This window comes from Callospermophilus lateralis, chromosome 11 (assembly GCF_048772815.1).
Source record: "Callospermophilus lateralis isolate mCalLat2 chromosome 11, mCalLat2.hap1, whole genome shotgun sequence".
Lineage (NCBI taxonomy): Eukaryota > Metazoa > Chordata > Mammalia > Rodentia > Sciuridae > Callospermophilus > Callospermophilus lateralis.
The window spans coordinates 43,397,353-43,421,164 of record NC_135315.1 but is presented as its reverse complement, the minus strand read 5'-3'; the positions used below and the strand labels follow the sequence as shown (position 1 = coordinate 43,421,164).

Genomic DNA, 23,812 nt, shown 5'->3' with positions numbered 1-23,812 from the left:
TCCCTCAGTCTCCAAAGTAGCTGAGATTAAAGATGTGTGCCACCACACCCAGGTTGAACTGTTTTTTTCAGTGTCAATTATCTTAATGAATCTTTTTTTTTTTCACATAACTCATTTTACCAAGAAAGGTTATAAATCCTATAAGGATGCTGCCAGACATCTGTTTTGAGAATTGGGAATTAAGAGACTCTACTATCCTTGTCTCTGAGGCTAAAATTGGATCTGTCATGGGAAAAAGATGACATTTTTAAAATAAATACAGATATTCCCCATCATTCGAAGTAAGTTATTTTCTACTGAGAAAACTGGGAATTCTTATCCAAAGGCTAAATGATCATTAGTAGCATAACTTTGGATTTCATTTTGAGTGTGAGGAAGATCCTCCTTAGCATGCTGTTAAATTTCAGACTCTCCTTTATTTTGGGCATCTCTCAAAATTTAAAGCAACAAAATTGAAAATTATATTGGAAGTTGACACAGCCATTTCATAGTGATTTGACAGAGAAGGTGATTTGAACAACTAATAAAATTCCAAATAAAAATATGTAAGTCTAGTGCCATAATCATTTGTTTTTTGCTTTTTCTAAGGGTGAAAGGCATTATGGAATCATGTTTTTCCCAAGTCCATACAAAGAGTACTGTCAATTATAGTGCAGAAACATCTAGCAGTCTTTGGGAATAATCCATGTCTCATGCAAAGTATTTTTTTGTTTGTTCGTTTGTTTTTGTTGTATGTTTAAGTAGACTCATTGGGGAAAAACATTAGCTTCTGTACTTTTGCTCTGGTCTTGACCAAGTTATACCTCAAAATAGAACTAGCATTGGTCATACATTAGGCTTATTTACAGTTTGGATAACTATTGGAGTACTGAATAAGTTTCTATCATAGATGAGAGAATTCTGTATTCGACTACGGAACCTGGTACATAGTGGAGCAACCAAGGGAGAAATCTCAGCTACACAGGACGTCATGATGGAGGAGGTAATAATAATTATCTGGATTTTTGTGATTCTTCTAAAGAACTCAGAACATTTGTTAAACTGAATAGAAAGTGTAGTCATTACAGTAAATATTTAATTGAATGGAAACTACTTATTTTACACTAAAAAAATTTGAGATTTAAACTTGATTTTATTTTAGTACAGCTCTTCATTCTTCATTTTTTAAATATTGAACACCTCTGTGAGTTTGGAATTGAGGAAACAAAGATGAGAAAGCCCATTTCTGCTCTTAAGGAGCTCAGTCTCTTGGGGGAAAAAAACCACATAAATTATTATAATAAATCCTGTACTATAAATAAGTCCTATGCTGAAAAATGTGAAAAAGGAATTGGTGGTCTTAGAGGAGGAGTGAATAATTCATTGAGCTCAAGGTACCTAGGGAGATTTTGAAAGAATTTACTAGGTAAATAATAGGGAAGACCATCTCAGGTAAAGGGAATTATATACCCAGTGGCATGAGATGTGGGGAATCTTGGGTAGGTGCCAGAACTTTTGGGTTTTTGTAGGAATAAAGATGAGGAACTGTTGATGGTTATATCAGTTAAAATAATGTATTTGAAAACTTTTTGAAAAACTTAAAAAGCATCAAATATAAGGTGGTCAAAGTATTTATTGTCAAAGCAGTAAAGAAATTTTATTACTTTACACTGTCCATATCCAGAATGAATATACATGAAACTGAAATTGCTTTGAGAAAAGAACCTTTTTCAGCCATTGGGCCCATTAGTAGAATACCTTTTAAGACTGTGAAGTTAAAATGGGTTAATTTTTTTTCACTGCAATGGAAAAAAAACTTACATTTCACTAATGTTTTCCTTTAAATTTTAGGCAGTATATAGAAGAGTAGTTGAAAGCATAGTCTCTGGAGTCAGACTGTGTGAATTTTAGTCTTCTCTTTACCTAAGAGCCATGTCTCCTGGGACAAGTTTCTTAAGCTCTCAGATCTCTGTTCAAGTGTAGTATGTTTAGCCCAGTACTTGACACAATAGCTTTTTCTTCTTACATTGTCTTTCAGTTGAATGAATATGAGGTTTAATTTACCACAAGCATTTAAATTATCTCATATTTGCCTTTCTTCTTAAATGTTCCTATTACAGAAAGATGTCTTCGTGTAGCAAGAAAAAAAACAGGCTTTGGAGTTAGATGTACGTGGATTTTAACTGTGATTCTATTACTTAACAGCCCAAACACCTCTTTTGGTACCCTAGCCCCTCAGTCCCAGTTGATGACCTCTTTGTGCCCAGTGGCACAGGGCTGCCATGGTGCTTGGAAGGATCTGGCTACAGATTCACCCTCCCTCTCTATGATCTTGGGTAGCTCAGTTAATGTGAGATTGAATTTGAGATTTAAGATAGTTTCCTAATTGGGTTTTATGAGGTCATATAAGGAATTAAATATAAGTATGCAAGGCACACAGCAGGAGTCTAGTAAATACTAGTTCTCTTCCCTTCACTGCTTGGAATGGTATCTCTTGCACAGGGTATATCTCTTACATAATCTTCCATCATTTATGCTTTAAGATAATGGGAGTACAGCAGGCATGAAAGTTCTGCAAACAGTTAGGGAAAGGTCCAAGATAATACTTTTTATAGAACATAAGCTTTCTATTAGCTTGGGATATTTGTTTCAATGATCTTTGGACTAATAATGTATTTAAGATTCATGTCCTAATCGTAGGACTAGTGGAAGAGCAAGTGACTGATAAGAATTAAGGCAGATATATTTTACATTTTTTTCTCCCACTACCAAGTCCTGAGCATAGATGTTTTATAGGATTGTTTACGTAATGATTCTCCCCAAACTGTTCACTACAGAATTCTGTGTGGTCGGTTTTTAAATCTTTACAGTTCCCCAAATGACTCTTCTTTATTGAGCCTGACTCTCTGGTAATGAAGAGTCTAGCTTCATTTAAAGCCACAAATTAGTACCTTTGATTTGTTTAGCCTTGTGGGCAAGTCAAAATGATGACTAAATGAACAACCATGAAGCTCAGATTGCTTTGAATGGAATGTTTATGCTGAAGGCATTCTTTCTGAGAGAAGGGCAGATTCTCTGTAGAGGTGATAGACAAGGTAGATCTGTTTTAGAAAAGTGTAGTCACCTCTATTGCAATGTTTTCTCAGTGTGTTCCTTTCCATCTCCAGATCCCTTTAGGATTATTAATGTGTACTGTACGGAAACTCCATCTGTTAAAAACAAACATAAAACAGAGACCAAAAATAATATTTGTCAGTGCTATGAAGGGTCATTTTGATTTACTTAGGAAATTGTATAGCAGTGGCTCTTAGCTCTTAAAACAATATTTAGGCCTGACAGTAGTGCACACCTGTAATCCCAGCAACTTGGGAGGTTGAGGTGGGAGGAAGTTCAAGGCAAACCCTTGCAAGTTAACAAGACTTTCTCAAAATAAAAAATTAGCTGTGTGTGGTGGCACATGCCTCAGAAGGCTGAGGCAGGAGGATTACAAGTTCAAGGCCAGCCTCAGCAACTTAGTGAGGCCATCAGCAATTTAGTAAGACCATGTCTTCAAAAGGGTTGATGATGTGGCTCAGTAGTAAAGTACTGGCTTTAATCCCTGAAACCTAAAAAATAAAAGATAAAAATACAAAAAATGAAAAGGGCTGGGAATATAGATCAGTGGCAAAGCAGCCCTGGGTTCAATCCCCAATATTAGGAAAAGAAAACAAACAAACAAAAACACATTATTTAGGCCTGGACTGAACTTGCCCTAGACCTACAAAATCAGTTTCCCTTGGAAGGGAATAATTTTCTGTATTTTTATTTTAAAGACTTCTTTGATTTAAAAATTTATATCATAAACATAAATACAGTGAAAATTCTTCTTTCTACTATGTTCTTCCTTCCAGCTCACACCCCAACCCAAAATTAGTTATATTAAAGAGTTTCCATATTTAAAAAATTTCTTTTTTATTGTATTTTATTGTCTCAATATACCATAATTTGTTTAACTGGTCCCAATTGATGGACACTGTATGTTTTCTAATATTTTGTTTGAAAAAAAATAGTGTAATAAATAATCTTATATACATAAAATTTTATATATATGCAAATATACCTATAGGTTACATTTCTAGAGACAGAATTTTTTAATCAGAAAGAATATGCATTTATAATTTTGATAATGTAAAACCAGATTATCCCAGGGATTATACCACTTCACACTGTCATCATCAATGTCTTATACAGCCTGTTTCCCTTTAGTTTTATTGGGGCAGTGTATTGTCAAACAGTAGGATTTTTGTCAATCTTATATGAAATGCTATCTCACTGTAGTTTCATTTTATATTTTTCTTATTTTGAGTGGGGCTAAGCATCATTTCTGAGAACTGTTTATATCCTTTACTTGATTTTCTTTATTTCTAGTTATTTCTTTTTTTTTTTGGTGGTGCTGGGATCAAACCCAAGGCCTTGCACACAGCAAGCACTCTACCACTGAGCCACACCCCCAGTCCCCAAAAGTACATTACTGAGAAATTATCTGATAGCAATATGTGCTATAAAGAATATAAAATAGGCCAGGCATGGTGGCACATGCTTGTAATCCCAATGGTTTGGGAGGCTGAGGCAGGAGGATTGCAAGTTCAAAGCCAGCCTCAGCAAAAGCGAGGTGCTAAGCAACTCAGTAAGACCCTGTCTTTAAATAAAATACAAAATAGGGCTGGGGAGATGGCTCAGTGTCAAGTGCCCCTGAGTTCAATCCCCTGTATACACACACACACACACACACACACACACACCCCAAAATTAAAAAGAACATAAAATAGGATGATCGGTAGGGTCATTGGGATAGGCCTTTCTAAGGTCAAATCTGAACTGAGACATGAGTAATAAGAGCATACCAGGCAGGGGACATCAAGTGCAAATGCCCTAGGATAGGAGAAAGCTGGTAATTTTGAGGAACAGAAAAAAGGCAATGTGCCTTGAACTTGGAAAGCAAGGTTGGGAGAGATTATAACAGAATTTGTAGAGGAACTGGAAAGCAACTTATGCTATATAGGACCTATAGGCCATGGTAAGGAGTCTGCATTTTATTCTAAATGAGGTAAGCATTGTGGGTTTTAAGCTAAGGTTTAATTTTTGCTTCAAGAATATTCACTCTGGGGCTAAGGTTGTGGCTCAGTGGCAGAGAGCTTGCCTAGCATATATGAGGTGCTATGTTTGATTCTCAGCACCACATATCAATAAGTAAAATAAAGGTCCATTGACAACTAAAAAAATATTTTAAAAAAAAGAAAAAAAATGTTCACTCTGGGGGCGGGGGCTTAGGCTCAGCAGTAGAGTGCTTGCCTTGCACATGTGAGGCACTGGGTTTGATCCTCAGCACCACATAAAAATAAATAAACAAAATAAAGGTATTGTGTCCAACTACAACTAAAAAAAAAAAAGTATGTTCACTCTGAATGTTTTGAGAATAGATGGTATAACAGCAGGATGGGAAGTTAATTCTAGTCACATAGATAAGAGGTTATAGTAGTTTGGGTAGGGTTGGTGAGAGTGAGAATGGAGAGAAGTGAATCAATTTCAGGGTGTATTTTGGAAATGAAACTGTCAAGACTTGCTGATGTGTTGAACGTGGAGGACAAGGAAGGTGGAATATCTGGGTAATGTGGTATGGGGATGTCTTGAATATGTGAAAGAATGCTGCTAGGCAGTTAGGGCAGTAGGGAACCAGTGTGTGGAAAAAATAACAAATGTGAATGAGAGAAATAATATTGAAGAGGAAGGTTTTGGAGGAGGGAAAGAATAGATATGGTCTATTAAGTAGTGCTTTCAAACTTTAAGGTGCATATGAATCACCTGGGGATCTTATTAAAATGCAGATTGATAGAATAGGTCTGGAGTAGGGGCAGGATAGTGTGCACTTCTGTATCTTTGATTCAAATACTACTCTAGAAGCACTCTCAGGATCATTATCGAACTATTAATTTTCCACATGAGCACATTGCCTTTACCATCACAGAAAGGCATATACCATCTGGGTGTACCTTTACATGTCATTCTCTGTCAAAAATATATTTAATGCCCTAGAAAGTATCTACTTCTCTGTCTTCCTTTATGGGCTCAGGTGGTTTTTGTTTCATTTGTTTTTAAACAGATCCTTGCCCTTTTTTCATTCTCCACCAGGAAGCAGTAGAGAGCAGCCATTTCTTCACTCCTCGTTCTCAGTGTATCAGTCATCAAGGTCACTTACTCCTCTCCTGTAGCTGGTTCATTAACCATAGCATTTGATTGAATTGCCTTCAAAATTCTTCGCTTTTCTGTGACCACTGTAGTGTCTTTGTGGCTACTCTGTGATCAGTAGGTCATTTCATCTTTAAGCCTAGTCCCTCCATCAGTTAAAAAAAAAAGTTGGAATAAATGATTTAAGAGCTTTGTAGCTTTGCATTTTATAATAGAAAAACCTAGTATTTTTATAGTGCATCAGACTTCATTGAACTCTCTCAGTAACCCAATATTGCCAGTAAAAATGTATATTCTCGAAGATTCTGCACTTCTATAGTGTTTCTAATTACTGAAATCTTTTAGTTTTTCCAGTTTTGCTCCCTTATGGGTAGTTTTATTATTATTATTATTATTATTATTATTATTGTTCTTATTTTGTATGCAGACACAATACCATTATTCTAGGTATTTATTTTTATATGGCTCTAAGGTTCAAACCCAGTGCCTCATATGTGCTAGGCAAGCACTCAACCACTGAGTCATATCCCTAACCCCTAGTTTTTTTTTGTTTTTTTTTTTTTTGGCACCAGGGATTGAACTCAGGGACACTCAACTACCAGCCACGTCTCCAGTCCTATTTTGTGTTTTATTTAGAGACAGGGTCTCACTGAGTTGCTCAGTGCCACACTTTTGCTGAGTCTGGCTTTGAACTTACAATCCTGCCTCAGGCTCCCGAGCCACTTGGATTATAGGCATGTACCACCTTGCCCAGCTAGTTTGTTTGGGCTATTTTTTTTAATATTTATTTTTTAATTGTAGGTGGACACATACATTTATTTTACTTGTTTATTGTTTATTTATTTATTTTTATTTATGTATGACAGTGGAATGCATTACAAATTTTTCATATCTCTGGTTGTATACACAGTATATTCACACCAATTTATGTCTTCATACATGTACTTTGTATAATAATGATGATCACATCCTTCCATCATTAATAACCCCATGCTCCTTCCTTCCCCTCTAACCCCTCTGCCCTATCTAGAGTTTGTCTATTCCTCCCATGTTCCCGCTTCCTATCCCACTATGAATCAGCTTCCTTATATCAAAGAAAATATTCAGCATTGATTTTTTGGGATTGGCTAACTTCACTTAGCATTATCTTCCCTAACTCCATCCATTTACCTGCAAGTGCCATGATTTTATTCTCTTTTATTGCTGAATAATATTCCATTGTGTATATATGCCATATATTTTTTTATCCATTCATCTATTGAGGGGCATCTAGGTTGGTTCCACAGTTTAGGTATTGTGAATTGTGCTGCTGTAAACATTGATGTGGCTGTGTCCCTGTAGTATGCTGTTTTTAAGTCCTTTGGGTATAGACCAAGGAGAGGGATAGCTTGGTCAAACGGTGGTTCCATTCCCAATTTTCCAAAAAATCTCCATACTGCTTTCCAAATTGGCTGCACCAATTTGCAGTCTCACCAGCAATGTATGAGTGTACCTTTTTCCCCACATCCTTGCCAACACTTATTGTTGTTTGTATGCCTAATAGCTGCCTTTCTTACTGGAGTGAGATGAAATCTTAGAGTGGTTTTGATTTGCATTTCTCTAATTGCTAATGATGATGAACATTTTTTCACGTACTTGTTTATTTTTATGTGGTGCTGAGGATCGAATCCAGGGCCTTGCACATGTAGGCGAGCATTCTATTGCTGAGCCACAACCCCAGCCCCATAGTTTGGTTATTTTGAAACTAACTTTCAACATTTCCTCCTTTCTGATCTGCCTAACAAAATAACTCTTAAAGGTTCTCACACTAAAAGTCAGTAGTGGTGACTGACTTTCACCTATTGCATCTTTTTCTTCTCACTTAACTCTCTTGTTTGTCTCCCAGATTTAGCCATGAGTATGGGAATTGACTCAGTCCCAGATTGCAAATTTGTTTGTCTTTTTAAATTGGGAACTGTACATCCCCCCACCCCCGCCCCCGTGTTCTGTCTTGTGCTTCCCCCTTTCCCTATCCTGATTCAATTATTTATCATTTTAGACTTCCACAAATCATTTAAAGTAAATATATCTGCTAGGGGAAAATATTTTTTAGAGGCCATTTCAGTATGGCTCCTTTATAAAATTAGACTTGAGAGTTAAGACCTTTTTCTCTTATTTATATTCTGCCGTCTACAATATGTGTTTAAATAGAAACAGGAATTGCGTGTTTTTTTATATGAAGGGCAGCTTTTCTGATTGGTTTTAAGTTGGTAGAGATTGTTTTTAAATTGGTTGTAATTCCTTGATAGAAAGGGATTACATATGCTTAGCCACATAGTACGATTAGTTTAAATTTCCAATTAAATTAGCAAGAATATACAATCTTAAAATCAGAAGCCATATGGCCCTAACAGGCAGGTGTAGATGCAGTGTATCTCAACATGGCTTTTCTTGACCCTACCTCCAGTCAAAGGTGCAAGAGAAGGATCTCAGTGAGTCAAAAAAATTAGAAGTTTCTACATTAATCTGTATTTAAAGGTATAATTACAAACATTGACGTCTTCTGTTTTAATTTTTTAAAAAATTCAAAATCTGTAAAACCACATTTATAAGCTATATAAATAGATTGGGGAGTTGGGGGGAAAACAGTCAGTTCCCAGTTGTCACCATGCCATATATCTCTCTGCCTTCAGTATTTCAGCATTTTGGAAAGTTCATATTCCCTTAGTCTGCCCACTTTACTCTGTTTTTTTTTTTTTTTTTTTTTTTTTAATATTTATTATTTAGTTTTCGGCGGACACAACATCTTTCTTTGTATGTGGTGCTGAGAATCGTACCCGGGCCGCACGCATGCCAGGCGAGCGCGCTACCGTCTGAGCCACATCCCCAGCCCCTTTACTCTGTTTTAATACCTTTTTATTAGGTTGGGACTGACACTTTTGATCTGAAATCACAAGTTATACATTCAGTAAATATTTCACATGTACCTGGCACCGTTCTAGGCATTAGGGATTCAATACTGAACAAAACATTTAAATCCCCACCTTTGTGTAATTTACTTCATAGTAGAGAGAGATAAAATATATAGAAAGTATAATATGCTTATATAGTTTCATAAGTGTTATGGAAAAAAAACAAAGTAAAGAGCTGGACGCTGAGGCACACACTTGTAATCCCAGCACTTGGGAGGCTGAAGCAGGAGGATCACAAATTCAAGGGTAGACTCGGTAATTTGGCAAGGCTCTGACTCAAAATTTAAAAAGAAAGGGGTAGCTGGGGATGTACCTCAGTGGTAAAGCATCACTTCACCAAAAATAAAATTAAAAATAAAGGAGAGGAAGATCAAAAGTATACTGAGATTATGGTTGTTCTATTATTTTATTCAATTCTCTATATTGACTTGTGTTCAATAGCCAGTATCTTTTGTTTTGTCCTGAATGCCAAGTGCATTTTGTGAGAAGCAGATGACATTCCTGTGTTACCCACTAGAGAGCAGACTTGTATATCTAAAGCGCACTGATGGCTTGTACCATTGAGAATAAGCAATGTTATTTCAGAAAAGCAGTTTCTTTTCAAGAAAATGTAGTGCCAGGACCTTGGAGATTATACTTTAGGAGATTTTTAGTCAGAGTTTAGTTAACTAACTATATTTGAAGGTTGGGGATGTCGTTCAATGGGGTGGAGTGCTTGCCTAGCATAAGTGAGGCTGTGGGTTCAATCCCTAGAGGGAAAAAAAGAGTATTGTTATTTGATTCATAGTCAAATATTCCTTCCAACGTGTTACAAACTGATTTAAATATGAATGTTTGGATAATTTACAGTTGTGGTAAACAAATAATATAAAACAAAGCCACATATTTCAAGTTACAGAGTTTTACCAGAATCTAAGAGGAAGGAATGTCACTTTTATCCTCACATATATCTTAAATGTATATTTGATAAAATTCAGATTTATAAAGCATATGCAGTAGGGCTAAATGTTGTTTTGCAAAAGGATTCACCATAAAATTCATTAAATAGCAGAAACAAAATGTGAATTCCTCTAATGCTATTTTTTCTTTTTTTTTAATAATGGTGCTAGAGCTAGAACCCAGGACCTTGTGTAAACTAGGCAAGCACTGTACCTCTGAGCTGCTTCCCCAGCCCCTCTGTTGCTTTTTTTGAGAGAAGAAGGGGGTAACTTAATACTTTTTACCTAAAGCAGGGAGTCAAATGCACAATAAGATACTATGAAAACTATAGTAGAAAACATTCATATCTATCTTTAAAGTATATTTAAAAGTAAACAGATAGATATTCACTTAGTTTTCTTAATCATCATTGGGCCTGGCCTTAGATTCCCCCTTCTTTTGGTCAGGTCATTGATTTAGCATTCTTGGATAACTGAGAATTTATCAAAATGGTTTCATGAACATATATACACATATGTATGTGACAATAATTAATAGTTGAAAATATTATTAGTAGTATATAGTATTAGTCTATAAATCCTTCCTACTCTAAATATATTCTAACTATACACCTTCATTGTCACTGACCATAGTTACCAGAGTCAGTGTCTTTCTCATAATAACAGATTCCTAAAGTTCTTATTTGTAGCTTTGGTGCTAAGCAAATACAGAATGACTCTCTGGCCCAAGAGTAACTCAGTCACAGATGCTTATGTGCTGCCTTGCCTCTTTCTTTCTGTATTAGAAACCAATCTGACAGGACAACATTAAAAGAGGTGATTTGTGGACCAGCTGTTCAGGCTTATAAAGCACATAGTAAATCCTAATAAAGGTTCTGTCTTAGAAAACAGAAGATGAAAGGCAAGCATAATATCTTTTCTAAGTTAGTAAACATTTAGAATCACAGCCATAAAGAACAAATTGCTGGGCTGGGATTGTGGCTCGGTGGCAGAGCGCTTGCCTTGCACATGTGAGGTACTGGGTTCAATCCTCAGCACCACATAAAAATGAATAAACAAAATAAAGATATTGTGTTCATTTATAACCAAAAAAAAAAAAAAAGAACAAATTGCTGTACTAGGGGGCTGGGGATGTGGCTCAAGTGGTAGTACGCTTGTCTGGCATACGTAAGGCACTGGGTTCTATCCTCAGCACCACATAAAAATAAAAAAATAAAGATATTGTGTCCACCTGAAACTAAAAAATTAAAAAACTGCTGTGCTGGGGTTATGGCTCAGTGGTAGAGCGCTTGCCTGGCACATGTAAGGCCCTGGGTTCGATCCTCAGCACCACATAAAAATTAAAAAAGAAAAAAAAAGGTATTGTGTCCAACTACAACTAAAAAATAAAAAAGAACAAATTGTTAGCTAGGTGCTGTAGTATACACCTGTAATCCCAGCAACTCAGAAGGCTCAGGCAGGAGGCTCTCCAAGTTTGAGGCTAGCCTCAACAACTAAGCAAGACCCTGTCTTAAAATAAAAAATAAGCAGGACTGAGCATATAGCTTAGTGTTAAAGTGTCCCTGGGATTAATCCCCAGTACCAACAAATCATATTGCTTAAACCCACAGCAACGTTGAGTGAATATCACAGATATGTCAGCCAACCAATAGTAGCCAGACACCAAAGAGACTATATGCTCTGTGATTCCATGTATACAAAGTTAAAGAATATGCAAAACTGATCCATGGTTAGCTGGGCTTAGTGGTACCTGTAATCCCAGCTGCTATTTGCCTATCCTGGGGAACTTAGTGAGACCCTGTTTAAAAAAAAAAAAAAAAAAAAAAGAAGGCTGGAGATATATAGAGTATACCTGTGTTCAATTTCCAGTACTGAGGGAAAACCTGATCCATGGTTATAGAAATCAAAATGGGGTTTTTGGGAAAGTTGTGGATTATTTGCTGCAAAGGAACCAAGAAGCCTTTTCCTATCTGTTCCATATATTGATTTGAATGATGGTTATAGGGTATATATGTATATTAAAGTTGAATTGAGGGCTGGGGTTGTAGCTCAGTGGTAGAGCACTTGCCTAGCGTGTGTGAGGCACTGGGTTCGATCCTCAGCACCACATAAAAATAAATAAAATGTCTAGCAACAACTAAAAATAATTTTTTTTAATCAATTTGAGCTGTACATTTAAGATTAGTGCACTTTACATAATTACTGAATATACATTGAAGGAAAAATGTAAGAAATTAAGTCATGGAGTTTGGATTTGTGGGAGATAATGAAGAAGTATTATGGGATTTTTCAATAGGGAAGTGACTTGAAGCAAGTGATGCTTCTAAAATTATTTATCATTATATGTAGAGAGTGAACCAGACCTGCTGGGGTTTTTTTTGGTTTTTTTAATTTAATTTAATTTTTTTAATGTGGTGCTGAGGATCGAACCTAGGGCCTTGTACATGATAGGTGAGCACTCTACTGCTGAGCCACAACCCCAGCCCCCAGATTTGCTTATTTTATCCAGGTCATATACATAGCATGTGCTAGATGCTAAAAGGAACACAAAATATCCATGATGGGTCCTTATTCTTAAGAAGTTTATATTCTTTTATAGAAGATAAGTTGTATGAGGCGCAGAAAATAATAGTAAGTGGTAAATTCATAGTTTTTTTTTTTGAAACAGCATTGAAATCCAACCTAAAAGTTCAAATCCTAATTTGCCATTTATTGGCTTTGTGACTTCAGGAAAGTTATTTATGTCCCTGAACCTTAGTTTTCTTATCTGTAAAAAGGGGGATGATATTTACTACCTTGGTTGAAAGATGAAACAGCATCATACTACTAGACTTTTTTTTTGGTAGCAGGGATTGAACCCAGAGGTGCTTAACTACTGAGTCATATCCCCAACATTTTAGTTTTTGTTTTTTGTTTGAGATAGGGTCTTGTTAAGTTTCTTAGGGCAAAAAAGTCACAATCAGAGGAAAGCCTCAATGCATAAAGAGAAGGAAATCCATTATAAATTATTTTGTCACTTAAATTAATCAGTAGAAGAACTACTGAGATCCGATTGGGTATCAATGGTGGGCAGTTTCTTAGCTAAGGAAGTTTAATTTACAGGGCAAGTACTAAGCTCTAAATATTAACATTTCAAAATTACATTGTTCAGAGTGTTTATTTGAGAACTTACATGTTGGCTGATATCAAATCCAGAACATCAACTTAACAAATTTTAGAGCAGTATTAGATTTCTGGGAAATTTCTGACTTGAATTTAGCCAATTTCTCGTGTTTTCCAGGCTTGAGAAAAATGAAAAGGTAAAAAGTTCTTCCTCTTAGATTAAAAAAACACTTCCTCATAGCCATTACTTATTCATTCTCCATCCCTCTTCCAGATATTCCGTGTGGTGTGCATCTGTTTGGGTAATCCACCAGAGACATTCACCTGGGAGTATCGAGACAAAGATAAAAATTATCACAAGATTGGCCCCATAACACCCTTGGAGTTTTACAGAGAACATGTTAAGCCGCTCTTCAATATGGAAGATAAGGTTGGATGCTGGCACTGGCAGCCACTGGCTGTTTACTTTCAAATGCCTCTTGACTATAAAGAAAGCTTACAAGATTCTCGAGTAAACATGCATGGTCATCAAACTAGATACTAAATAAACTTTTTATTTCCCTTCCTCTGAAGTATTATATGTGCCTAATAAAGTCGGTCATGTTACAGTCTCTCACCTTTCCCCGGTGTTCATCTTCAGAGACTTTTTTGACTGTAGTTAAGCAGTTTAACTCTCACATGCTCCCCTGATTTGGGTTGGGAGTCTTTCTCAGAGGCAAAGACAAAAGGAAAGTGTATTGGATGTTTCTTATGGATTCAGAGCATCTCCATACTGCAAGCCCCTATGGGAACTTCCTTGTTGGAGGAGCAATTGTCCCTTCCTGTCTTCTTGATCTGCCTAGTAACATGACTTAACAGAACCTCCTTGCTTTTTTGCCTTCTTCGCTTTCTTCCAAGCAAATAACATTGCTGGGTATTGAGCCTGCTTTATAACTGGAAAGCATGGACCTTAGAGTGATGGACTCCATTGCATATGGTTTTTCAAAATTAGTTTTGGGGCAGTAATTGCCAATAGGAAAAATTAGGAGATGCAGCTCCCAAATGTGTCCCTCACACTAATTAGAATATATAAGGACTTTTCTCACATGTATTTTGCCATTCTTTTGTTTCTCTTCTACAGTGTGACTGTAGTGCTTATTCTTATAAGTAGAGGTGATGAACTTGATGTACACATGAGTCAAAAGGAAAAATTTATGTTGCTTTACATTCTTGGTTTTGTGCTCTAATCAGCGTGTTCTTGATCTCAAAAGATATGTTTCGTGAATGACCCACGGCCCCAGCACAAGTACAACAAACTCTACACGGTAGACTACTTAAGCAATATGGTTGGAGGGAGAAAAACTCTATATAACAACCAGCCTATTGACTTCTTGAAAAAGATGGTTGCTGCTTCCATCAAAGATGGAGAGGTTGGTATTGTTTGTTTGTTTTTTTTGTTTGTTTTTTGTTTTTTTTTTTGTCTTCCACATTGGAGTTAAAATGCCTTCTTTTACTACTTTGGTATAATAGGAAAATAGGATCTATGTTGACTTATTTTCTTCCTCTTTTATTTCTAGGCTGTGTGGTTTGGCTGTGATGTTGGAAAACACTTCAATGGCAAGCTGGGCCTCAGTGACATGAATGTGTGAGTGCAGGAAATTTAAAATAGAAAGTTATTTGTGGGTTGTTGCTATTGGAGTCATTCTTGGTACAAAATGACTCTGCTGAGGTTATCCAAAGATTAAGGTTACTCTAAGGGCAGGTCTCTTTCTTTGCATCCTGTACATTTGAGGTCTCATAGCAGAAACTTCATACACTTAACTGGACTATCCCAGGAAATCAAGATCATATTTTAGCAGAAGCCACTGGTCTTTCTAAAAAGTTATTTCATGTAAGAAAGACTTTTGAGAAAAAGTGAACAATTGATTACTGTGTATATCTTCTCAGTGCACTTGGGAATGTAATGAAAGGTTTTTCAGAGCTCTTGGGTGCTAATTGTACCTTTTTAAACTGCTTTTCTTATTTTGATGCTTTGTGTATTTTGTCTTTTTGACAAGTAGGAGTAATTCACGTACATACCTTAAAGCATTTCTTCTGTCCTTTATGACATTGAAGGCTCATTTGCAGATTAACTCATACAAGATTCCTTAACTGCTAAAATATTTTAGAGTTATTACTTACAAGTAATTGTTACAAGGAAGTTGAGTAAATATCTTGAGGGTTAACAAGAGAAAAGAAATTACTTAAAGAGGAAATCAATGAGGTTTTTTTTTGTTTTGTTTTAATTTTAAAAACAGTCTCCAATATATTTGGCATTGTTTATTTAAATTTCACAGTCAACAGTGGTTTAAATGAATTCATAAACTGGGTGGTTCTGTGAGCCCAAAAGAGAACACTTTTTTAAGAAGTTTCTTCAAAAGCTTTTTTTACTTAAAAAAAAATTTTTTTTTCTTGCCAAAATGACAATACAAACTGATCTTGTTAACATTTGATATAGGGAATTTATCTTTTTTTTTTTTTTTTGGTAGTTTTTAGTTGTCAGTGGATCTTTATTTTATTTATTTATATGGGGTGCTGAGACTCTAACCCAGTGTCTCAAACATGCTAGGCAAGCGCTCTACCACTGAGTCACAATCCCAGCACCGGGAATTTATCTTTAATTATTGCATATTTTCTTCATACTCATGTGATACATTAAGAAGAGAATCCCTTTGAGAGGCTAAATTTTGCATATGCCATATTTTCTGTGAAAAACTACAATTTGATAATCCTGTATTTGTTTGGAGCTGTTGAGCCTCTTTGGTTTCTATTTCATTCCTTTTATAGTTGGAAGCCATCATTGTAGTACCTTTATTTTATACTATTATTCTTTTTACAGCTATGACCATGAGTTAGTGTTTGGCGTCTCTTTGAAGAACATGAATAAAGCCGAGAGATTGGCTTTTGGTGAGTCACTTATGACCCACGCCATGGCCTTCACTGCTTTCTCAGAGAAGGTAGGACCCTCAGCATGCCCACTGCAGTGTTTGCACAGATGGAGCCACATTCTTCTGCAGACTGCTTATCCAGCAGAGCTTCATTCATGGTGTATATGATTTCTGTTAAAAGTTAGCTTCCAAGTAAGACATTGTACCTGTGTCACTTGGGGTTTGTAATAAAAATAGGAACTTCCCATGAGAGCAGAATTTGGGTCAGTAGCGAGTAAGAAAGTAACTGCTTTTCTGTAACTTTGAAAGGTCTTGGTGTGAAGAAAGGTCATCAGAGGAACTTAGGAGAAGATAACTGATCTTTTTATAAGGATTTATTTTTATAAATTATTTATTTATATGCAGTGCTGAGACTAACCCAGTGCCTCACTGAATATCCCCTGAATGTGTTCATATCTTCCTTGCATTTGTTAGTCAGTTTTTCTTGTGGTAAGATGTTAATAATAATAATTTGTGGATTCCATGCATATTACTGGATTTATGCAGATCTTGAGGAAATTGGAGTTCAAATTTCAAATAAAGTAGTTCAAATTTGTTATGAAATATTTTGAATAGTAATATTACTATTTCTAGGATACAGTGTTGGAAAAAAACAACCAAAATTTTTCTTTCACAAATAAGCTCCCTACTTTCAGGGTATAGAATCAATATTTTACTCCTATACCCAGGGACTTTTTGTTTGTTTGTTTGTTTAATCTTTGAGTTATTTTAATTCTTCTAGCCTACCTAGAGTTCTGATTTGTTTTATGTAATCTGTAGGCAAAATTGTGAGTAGGATGGAGTTTTCTCTCTGTAACTTCCTCCCACCTCTTCCAGTTATTTCACTTAACAGTATCCTGCTGACTTCATAGAATGTAGATCCTTGACTCTCTCCCATTTAAAACCTGATCGTAAGGAAATCTTAATTATATTTGTACTAAGTAGGGCTTTAACTATTAGAATTCTGAGATAGTCTCAGTTTTACATGAGATTACACATAGTATGATTTATAAAGTATCCTGAACTAATTAGGCAAATCCTGTGCTGATATTTCCTAATTGTCCTATAGTTTTCATAAATAAATATAAGGGCTGGGGTTATGGCTCAGTGGTAGAGTGCTCACCTAGCATGCATGAGGCACTGGGTTTGATCCTCAGCACCACACAAATGTAAAATAAAAATACTGAAAATAAATAAATATGAAAGTTGAGATCTTAATAAACCATGGAGCTGTTTTCTTCATCATTATTTCTTTTCAGCTCTGGTTAGTGATATTCTCATACCACGAAACAAAAAAATGTGGGGAGCATAATTGGTATTATCTTTGTAGATCATGAAAAATCATTTCAGAAGAACAGAAGGTGATTTAAAAATCTTATTACCCCAACTTCATAAAATTCTCACATTTTAATAAAAACAAAATAAAAAGTACAAATTATTGAACCCAGGGATACTTTACCACTGAGGTATACCTTTTTATTTTACATTACTTTGGGGGAGGAGGATAGTGGGCATTGAACCCAGAGGTACTTAACCACTAAGTCACGCCCCTAGCCCTTTTATTTTTTATTTTGAGACAGGGTCTCCCTGAGTTGCTTAGGGTCTTACTGAATTGCTGAGGCTGACTTTGAACTTGGGATCCTCCTGCCTTAGCTTCCAAAGTTACTGGAATGTTCCACCATACCCAGGCATTTTTATTAATTAATTAATTATTTTTTAAATTTACTTTTGGTACCAGGGATTGAACCCAAGGGTGATGAACCACTGAGCCACATCTCCAACCCTTTTTTATATTCTTTTTTTAAATGTGTTTGGTGGTCACATTTTATTATTATAGTAATTATTATTATTAGTTGTAGATGGATGCAATATCTTTATTTATTTATTTTTATTTGATGCTAAGGAACAGACCCAATGCTTCACACATGCTAGTGCTCTACCACTGAGCTACAATCCCAACCCCCTTTTATATATTCTTATTTAGAGACAGGATCTCACTGAGTTGCTTAGGACCTCCCTAAGTTGCTGAGGCCCTAATTATGGCTTTGAACTCACAATACTTCTGCCTCAAGCTTCCCAAGCCACTGGAATTACAGGCATGTGCTATCACATCTGTGCCTGACTTTATTTTTTATTTTGAGACAAAATCTTGCTAAGTTGCTTAGAGCCTCCCTGAGTTGCAGAGACTGCCTTCCAACTTGAAGACCTTTTGCCTCATCTTCCTAAGTCGCTGGAATTACAGGGGTGCGCCACTAGAAGGTCTTTTACTAGCTTTTCCCCATTTTATTCCAACTTTTTGGGTTTTGTTTGTTATTTTTGTTTTTTGAGGTGATGTCTCACTGTGTTACCCAGGCTGATCTCAAACCTTGGATTCAACTCGTGGGCTTAAGCAATCCTCTTGCCTTAGCCTCCCAAGTGCTTGGACTAAAGGCATGTGTCATCATGCCAAGCAAAAGGGATTTTAAATAAGGGTGCCCTTTTGGCATTAGAAGCAAACAGCGGGAGGAATTTTTCATGAATTAATTATTATAGATAATTTGTTCATATTTATGTTCAGATCTGCTATATTATAAAATTCAGTGGATTTGTAGTTAAACTTTAAAAAGTCCCTTAAGTTAAAATTTTACATTATATAGGGGGCTGATTTTTAAAAAGATAAAGAGGGGCTGGGGGTGTGTCTCAGAGGTAGACCACTCTCCTAGCATGCATGAGGCACTATGTTCAATCTTCAGCACTTTTTTTAAAAATAAAATAAAGATATTGTGTCCACATATAACTAAAAAATAAATATTTTTAAAAAGGCAAAGAAACCTGTTGTAATTTCCAAGATAATTTCAATTTTCTGTATTTTCTATTCCTGTTATTTATATTTTTATTCAGAAATAAAAATCATTAATACTCTACATCATTTTCTTTGAAATTTCTGTTATTTGGTATGGTTCATACTAGTAGTATAAAGTAGAATTTATATGATAACTGAAATTTTATATTGCAATATTTCTTTTCCCCCCACTAAGAGTTTTGACCACTAAAACTAATTTGAAATACATTTTAATAGCAGGCATGGTGGTGCATGCCTATAATCCCAGCAACTTTGCCAGCTGAGGCAGGAGGATCATAAGTTTAAGGCCAGCCTCAGCAATTTAGTTGGGGGCTAAGCAACTTGGCGAGACCTTGACTCAAAATAAAAAATAAAAAGGGTTAGAGATGTAAATCAGTGGTAAAGTGCACCTGGTTTCAATCCCTGGTGCAACAACAAAAGTAATACAGTAATGCACTTATCTCGTGCATAATAATAGCTTTACTTCTGCAATATTCTTTCTTGGCTTCTAATTTCATAGAATCCCTATGTAGGAGGTGCAGGTATTATCATTCTTGATTTGCAGGTCCAAAGAACAACTTAATCTAGGTCATATAAGAATTCATTGGCTAAGTAAAGAATAATAAGCATTTTCAGACTTATGATAACAAATAAATGACTTTAGGTGATATAGATTTTTTTTAATATTTTTTTTAGTTGTAGTTGGACACAATACCTTTATTTTATTTATTTTTATGTGGTACTGAGGATTGAACCCAGCGTCTTGCATGTGCTGGTGAGCACTCTACTGCTGAGCCACAACTCCAGCCCCTAGGTGAGATAGATTTTAATGGTAATATTTAAAAGGAAAGTGAAGATGGACTACAATGAGTAAAATTAAAAGCCAAAACAGACATTTAGTATGCCAGCCTCAGAATGTATAGTTTAATGCTGTTAGTGTACTGATAAGAGTGTGTGAAACTTGTGGGTTTCTTTGTTGGCTGAATCTGAGACTGAAAATAATGAAATCTAAGAAAATTGCTAAGAGTAGAGAGTTCAGGTCAGCAAAGCCAAAGGAAACCAAATTCCAGGTAGATAAGACTCATCATGCAGTGATATGCAAGTGGGAGTTGACAGATGAAATCATTAGGAGGTAATACAAGGCTCAACACTCTTCTTGTGCTATGAAGATTTAAGTTGTTTTGACATTAGCAAATGTTCTGGGTAAATGTGACAGAGAAAAGTCTTTTCCCAAATGGAGCCTTCCTTTTGTCCTTTTCTCTGTCATTATAATAAAAGCTACAAATGTAAGTTATCATGATGAGTATCGCTGTCCCTTTAAGAAGATGAAAATTGAGCTTATTTTATTAATAAAGATAGAAGAGGGATAACAGTAGAACCACCTGGGTTTTGTTTATGAAAATGATCTTTTTATTTTTGCCTTGCCATTCAATCTCTGTTATATTAAATTCAATATATGTATAACTGAATCAGTAAAAGAACACACTTAAGAGAGTATCATTACTTGGTTTCTCTAAATAGAAAATCAGGTATTATGATGAGAATATGTTTATTTTGTTTTTTTAAAAATTCTGAACAAGTCTTAGAATTTTTTCTAAAATAAATGCAATGGGATGCCTTTTCAGGGAATTCTGATTGATTAAAAGCAAGAGTCCTTGGCTTCAAATGGTGTTCATTGCTTATAGTAATTTAATAAAAGTAATTTTTATTTTCCTAGCCAAGCAGCATTTTTACATTTATTTTCTGTATAGAATAGAATGTAAATGAGAAGATAGTATTTATTGCCTTATTAGTTTTATTGTATTTTTATCCCAAGAGATTCAAACTCTACTCTTTTGGAGTATCCTTTTAGTGATAGTAGAAGAAATATGGCTCTGATCATGTACATCATAGCTGTGTAGAGCAGGCTGTTTTATTCTGAGTGGCCGCAAAAGAGCTAAAATTGCATGACACTCCCCATCCCTAGGAAGGGAAATCTAGTTTCAGATTTTATACTGTCATCTGCTTTTTTACAGGATGATCAGGATGGTGTATTTGTGAAATGGAGAGTGGAAAATTCATGGGGTGAAGACCATGGCCACAAAGGTGAGCGTAATATTGAAATACTAACTTCCTGTGATTGAGGTCTGCTCTACTCCACCTATCTGGGTGTAAAGCTACTGTAGTATAGTGGATTTTTTGGTAATTACACCCATTTGCTAAACTATTCTACAGAAAAATAAGAGGATCTGGTTTGCCCCAGGGTTTCTATGACCAAGATGGCATGCTGAACTCCCAGGTTGACTCTGAGACCAGTCTGTAGTGGCATTTGTTCCAGACATGCTGACTGTGCTAGACTGCTTTGTAACAGAATCTCCTTGGCTGATGAGGAGGCTGAGTGCCCTTTGCTAGGATGCTGGCCATATGGCATTTGGTGCATTTTCATATACTGCACCAGCACTTCAGGAAGAAGCCTTCAAGTGGGAGAATGGGATTATCAGGAAACTTTCTTCAGGTATTTTTTAGGACACCTTGAAACTTGTAAAGCATAAAGAAGAAAAAACACTTCAGCTACCATATGCAACTTTTTAAAAAAAATATGTATTATTTTTTATGGGCACAATATCTTTATTGATTTATGTGGTGCTGAGGAGGATCGAACCCAGTGCCTCATACATGTAAGGCAGGTGTTCTACCACTGAGCTACAGCCCCAGCCCCAGTCTGCAACTTTTTGAAACTGAGAAATCAAAACTGTGGTAGAAGTCATAAATAAAGTATAATAACTAAGCTAAACAAAAAAAGGTAATGTATGAGTTGTAGAAATTTTTAAAATATAAATAATAAAAAGAAAAAAATTTTGCCAGGCATGATAGTGTACACGTGTATAATCTCAGCCACTTAGGAGACTGAGGCAGGAGGATCATAAATTTGAGGCCAACTGCTGCAACTTAGTAATATCATATCTGTCTCAAAAAAAAATAGAAGTGGAAATATAGCTCATTGATAAAATGGCACTGGGTTTAATCCCCAGTACCATGAGGGAAAAAAAAAATTTGGTTTACAGTCTGGCCACTCAAAGATCACTATTGATTAATAGTTTAGGGCATCTACTTTTAAAGATTGTTTTTTAATAGATAAAAGCTTTTTAAAGGAAGTTTTATGCTTTAGTGTTTAGGGTTTCAAACCCTAAGTGGCGGCTACAGTAGTGTATGCACTTGAGCTATTTACTGATGGTGTTTTATAGCCAGCTCTTTCCCAGAGTCCATATTTCTTATTCTTATTCAATGGATTCTAGCTGGGAAAGCCACATTAACCATGTTTTATTAGACTAATTAGAAGATTGGGAGGAAATGGGTAGGGAAACCAGAGAAGTGAGATACACAGACACTTGGAAGCAAACTCCAGCATGTATCTTACCCAAGAGAAATCAGCCAGACATTTTCTTTAAAATAAAAGAAAAAGAAAAAAAAAATAGAGATCTTAATTCCGCTTTGCTGTTTTTCTCCTCTATGTTTAGTATAGTGATTTTCCAACCATGTTCTTCAAGTCCCTAGGATTTCAAGGTTAAAGTGGAAGAGGGTGCTTGGAAGTGAGCAGTTGAGGTTTCTGTTGCTCGTGCTGAAACTGCTGTCTTAGAATAGCCTGTTAGCCTGAGTTGTGAACTTGACAGGACTTTATTGTGCTGATTGAGCAGCACGGCACTGATATGATGGCCAAAATCTAAAGGTCATTTAATCTGTCATTCCAAATCTTTTCATCTCCCCATGAAAAGATCATTGATAGATTTTGGCTAACGGTCCCTGGGAGCTGCTATGAAACTCAGCAGCTCAGTGTTTATGTAAACAAATGTAAGTGCTGTTCATGCAGTTCTCTTAAGCATCATCAAATAGTTGCATTTACCCCTTCGGTGACTTCTGTAATTGTTCTGTGATTATAGGGGTGCTTATTAAATTCACTATTATGAATTAGAGTGCATTTTTAAAAATATTTTTTAGTTGTAAATGGACACAGTATCATTATATGTATTTATTTTATGTGGTACTGAGGATTGAACATAAAGATTCACATGTGTGAGGCAAGTGCTGTACCTCTGAGCTACAACCCCAGCTCAGAATGCAGCATTATTTTTTTTTTTAATTTTTTGTTGTTGTTGTAGATAGGCACAATATCTTTATTTTTATTTATTTATTTTTATGTGGTCTTGAGTATCGAACCCAGGGCTCCATGCATTCAAGACAAGCACTCCACCACTGAGCTACAACTCCAGCCCCAGAATGCAGTATTTTTAAAAGTGTGATTTCATATAAGGTGAATTTCATTTTGAGACAAGTACACATTGGTGTATCAGGTAGAGAGGCATTCTAAACCTTTAGCAAAAAAAAATTAAAAGTAACTCATAGTTAGTGATATCTATAAATTAGTGGTAGTTAAGAAATGAGAAATGAATGCTTATCTTAAATTGAAAAGATTTGATTACTTGTAGTAAACATAAGATACAAGAGAAAGTTGTTTTTCTCTTGTTCCAGATGACCCTCTGTAGCTCCTGTTTCATCTCTGGTCTGATTTGGTACCTCTAATTGGGGTTGTTATTGTATAGGTAAGCATCTAGGAAAAGGACTAAAGTTATGGCTTGTTTAGATGAGCCTGGATCTGTCCAGTTGCTTTTTTGGTATTTTCCATCTCTAACAGTCATTGGGTTATAGATAGTAGTAATACTCATTTAAGAGAAGATAAATACTTTCATAAAGTCAGGAAAGTGCTCTGTGTTTTTTGTAATAGAGATGATTCTGGGCAACTTTATTGATTTTCTTTTTCTTTACACTTTTTTTGTTTGTTTATTTGGTACTGAGGATTGAACCCAGGGCCACTGA

General features: G+C 35.7%; 1 protein-coding gene across 1 annotated transcript in view; it reads left to right on the top strand.

Annotated features, from left to right (window-relative positions):
* The window catches only part of Blmh (bleomycin hydrolase), a 46,565-nt gene that overhangs the window by 6,594 nt on the left and 16,159 nt on the right, over positions 1–23,812 (top strand). The window contains exons 6-11 of the mRNA XM_076869806.1: positions 890–982; positions 13,470–13,625; positions 14,446–14,604; positions 14,752–14,819; positions 16,053–16,170; positions 20,977–21,046. Coding sequence (XP_076725921.1) covers positions 890–982; positions 13,470–13,625; positions 14,446–14,604; positions 14,752–14,819; positions 16,053–16,170; positions 20,977–21,046 — 664 coding nt within the window. The remainder of the gene's footprint in view (positions 1–889; positions 983–13,469; positions 13,626–14,445; positions 14,605–14,751; positions 14,820–16,052; positions 16,171–20,976; positions 21,047–23,812) is intronic.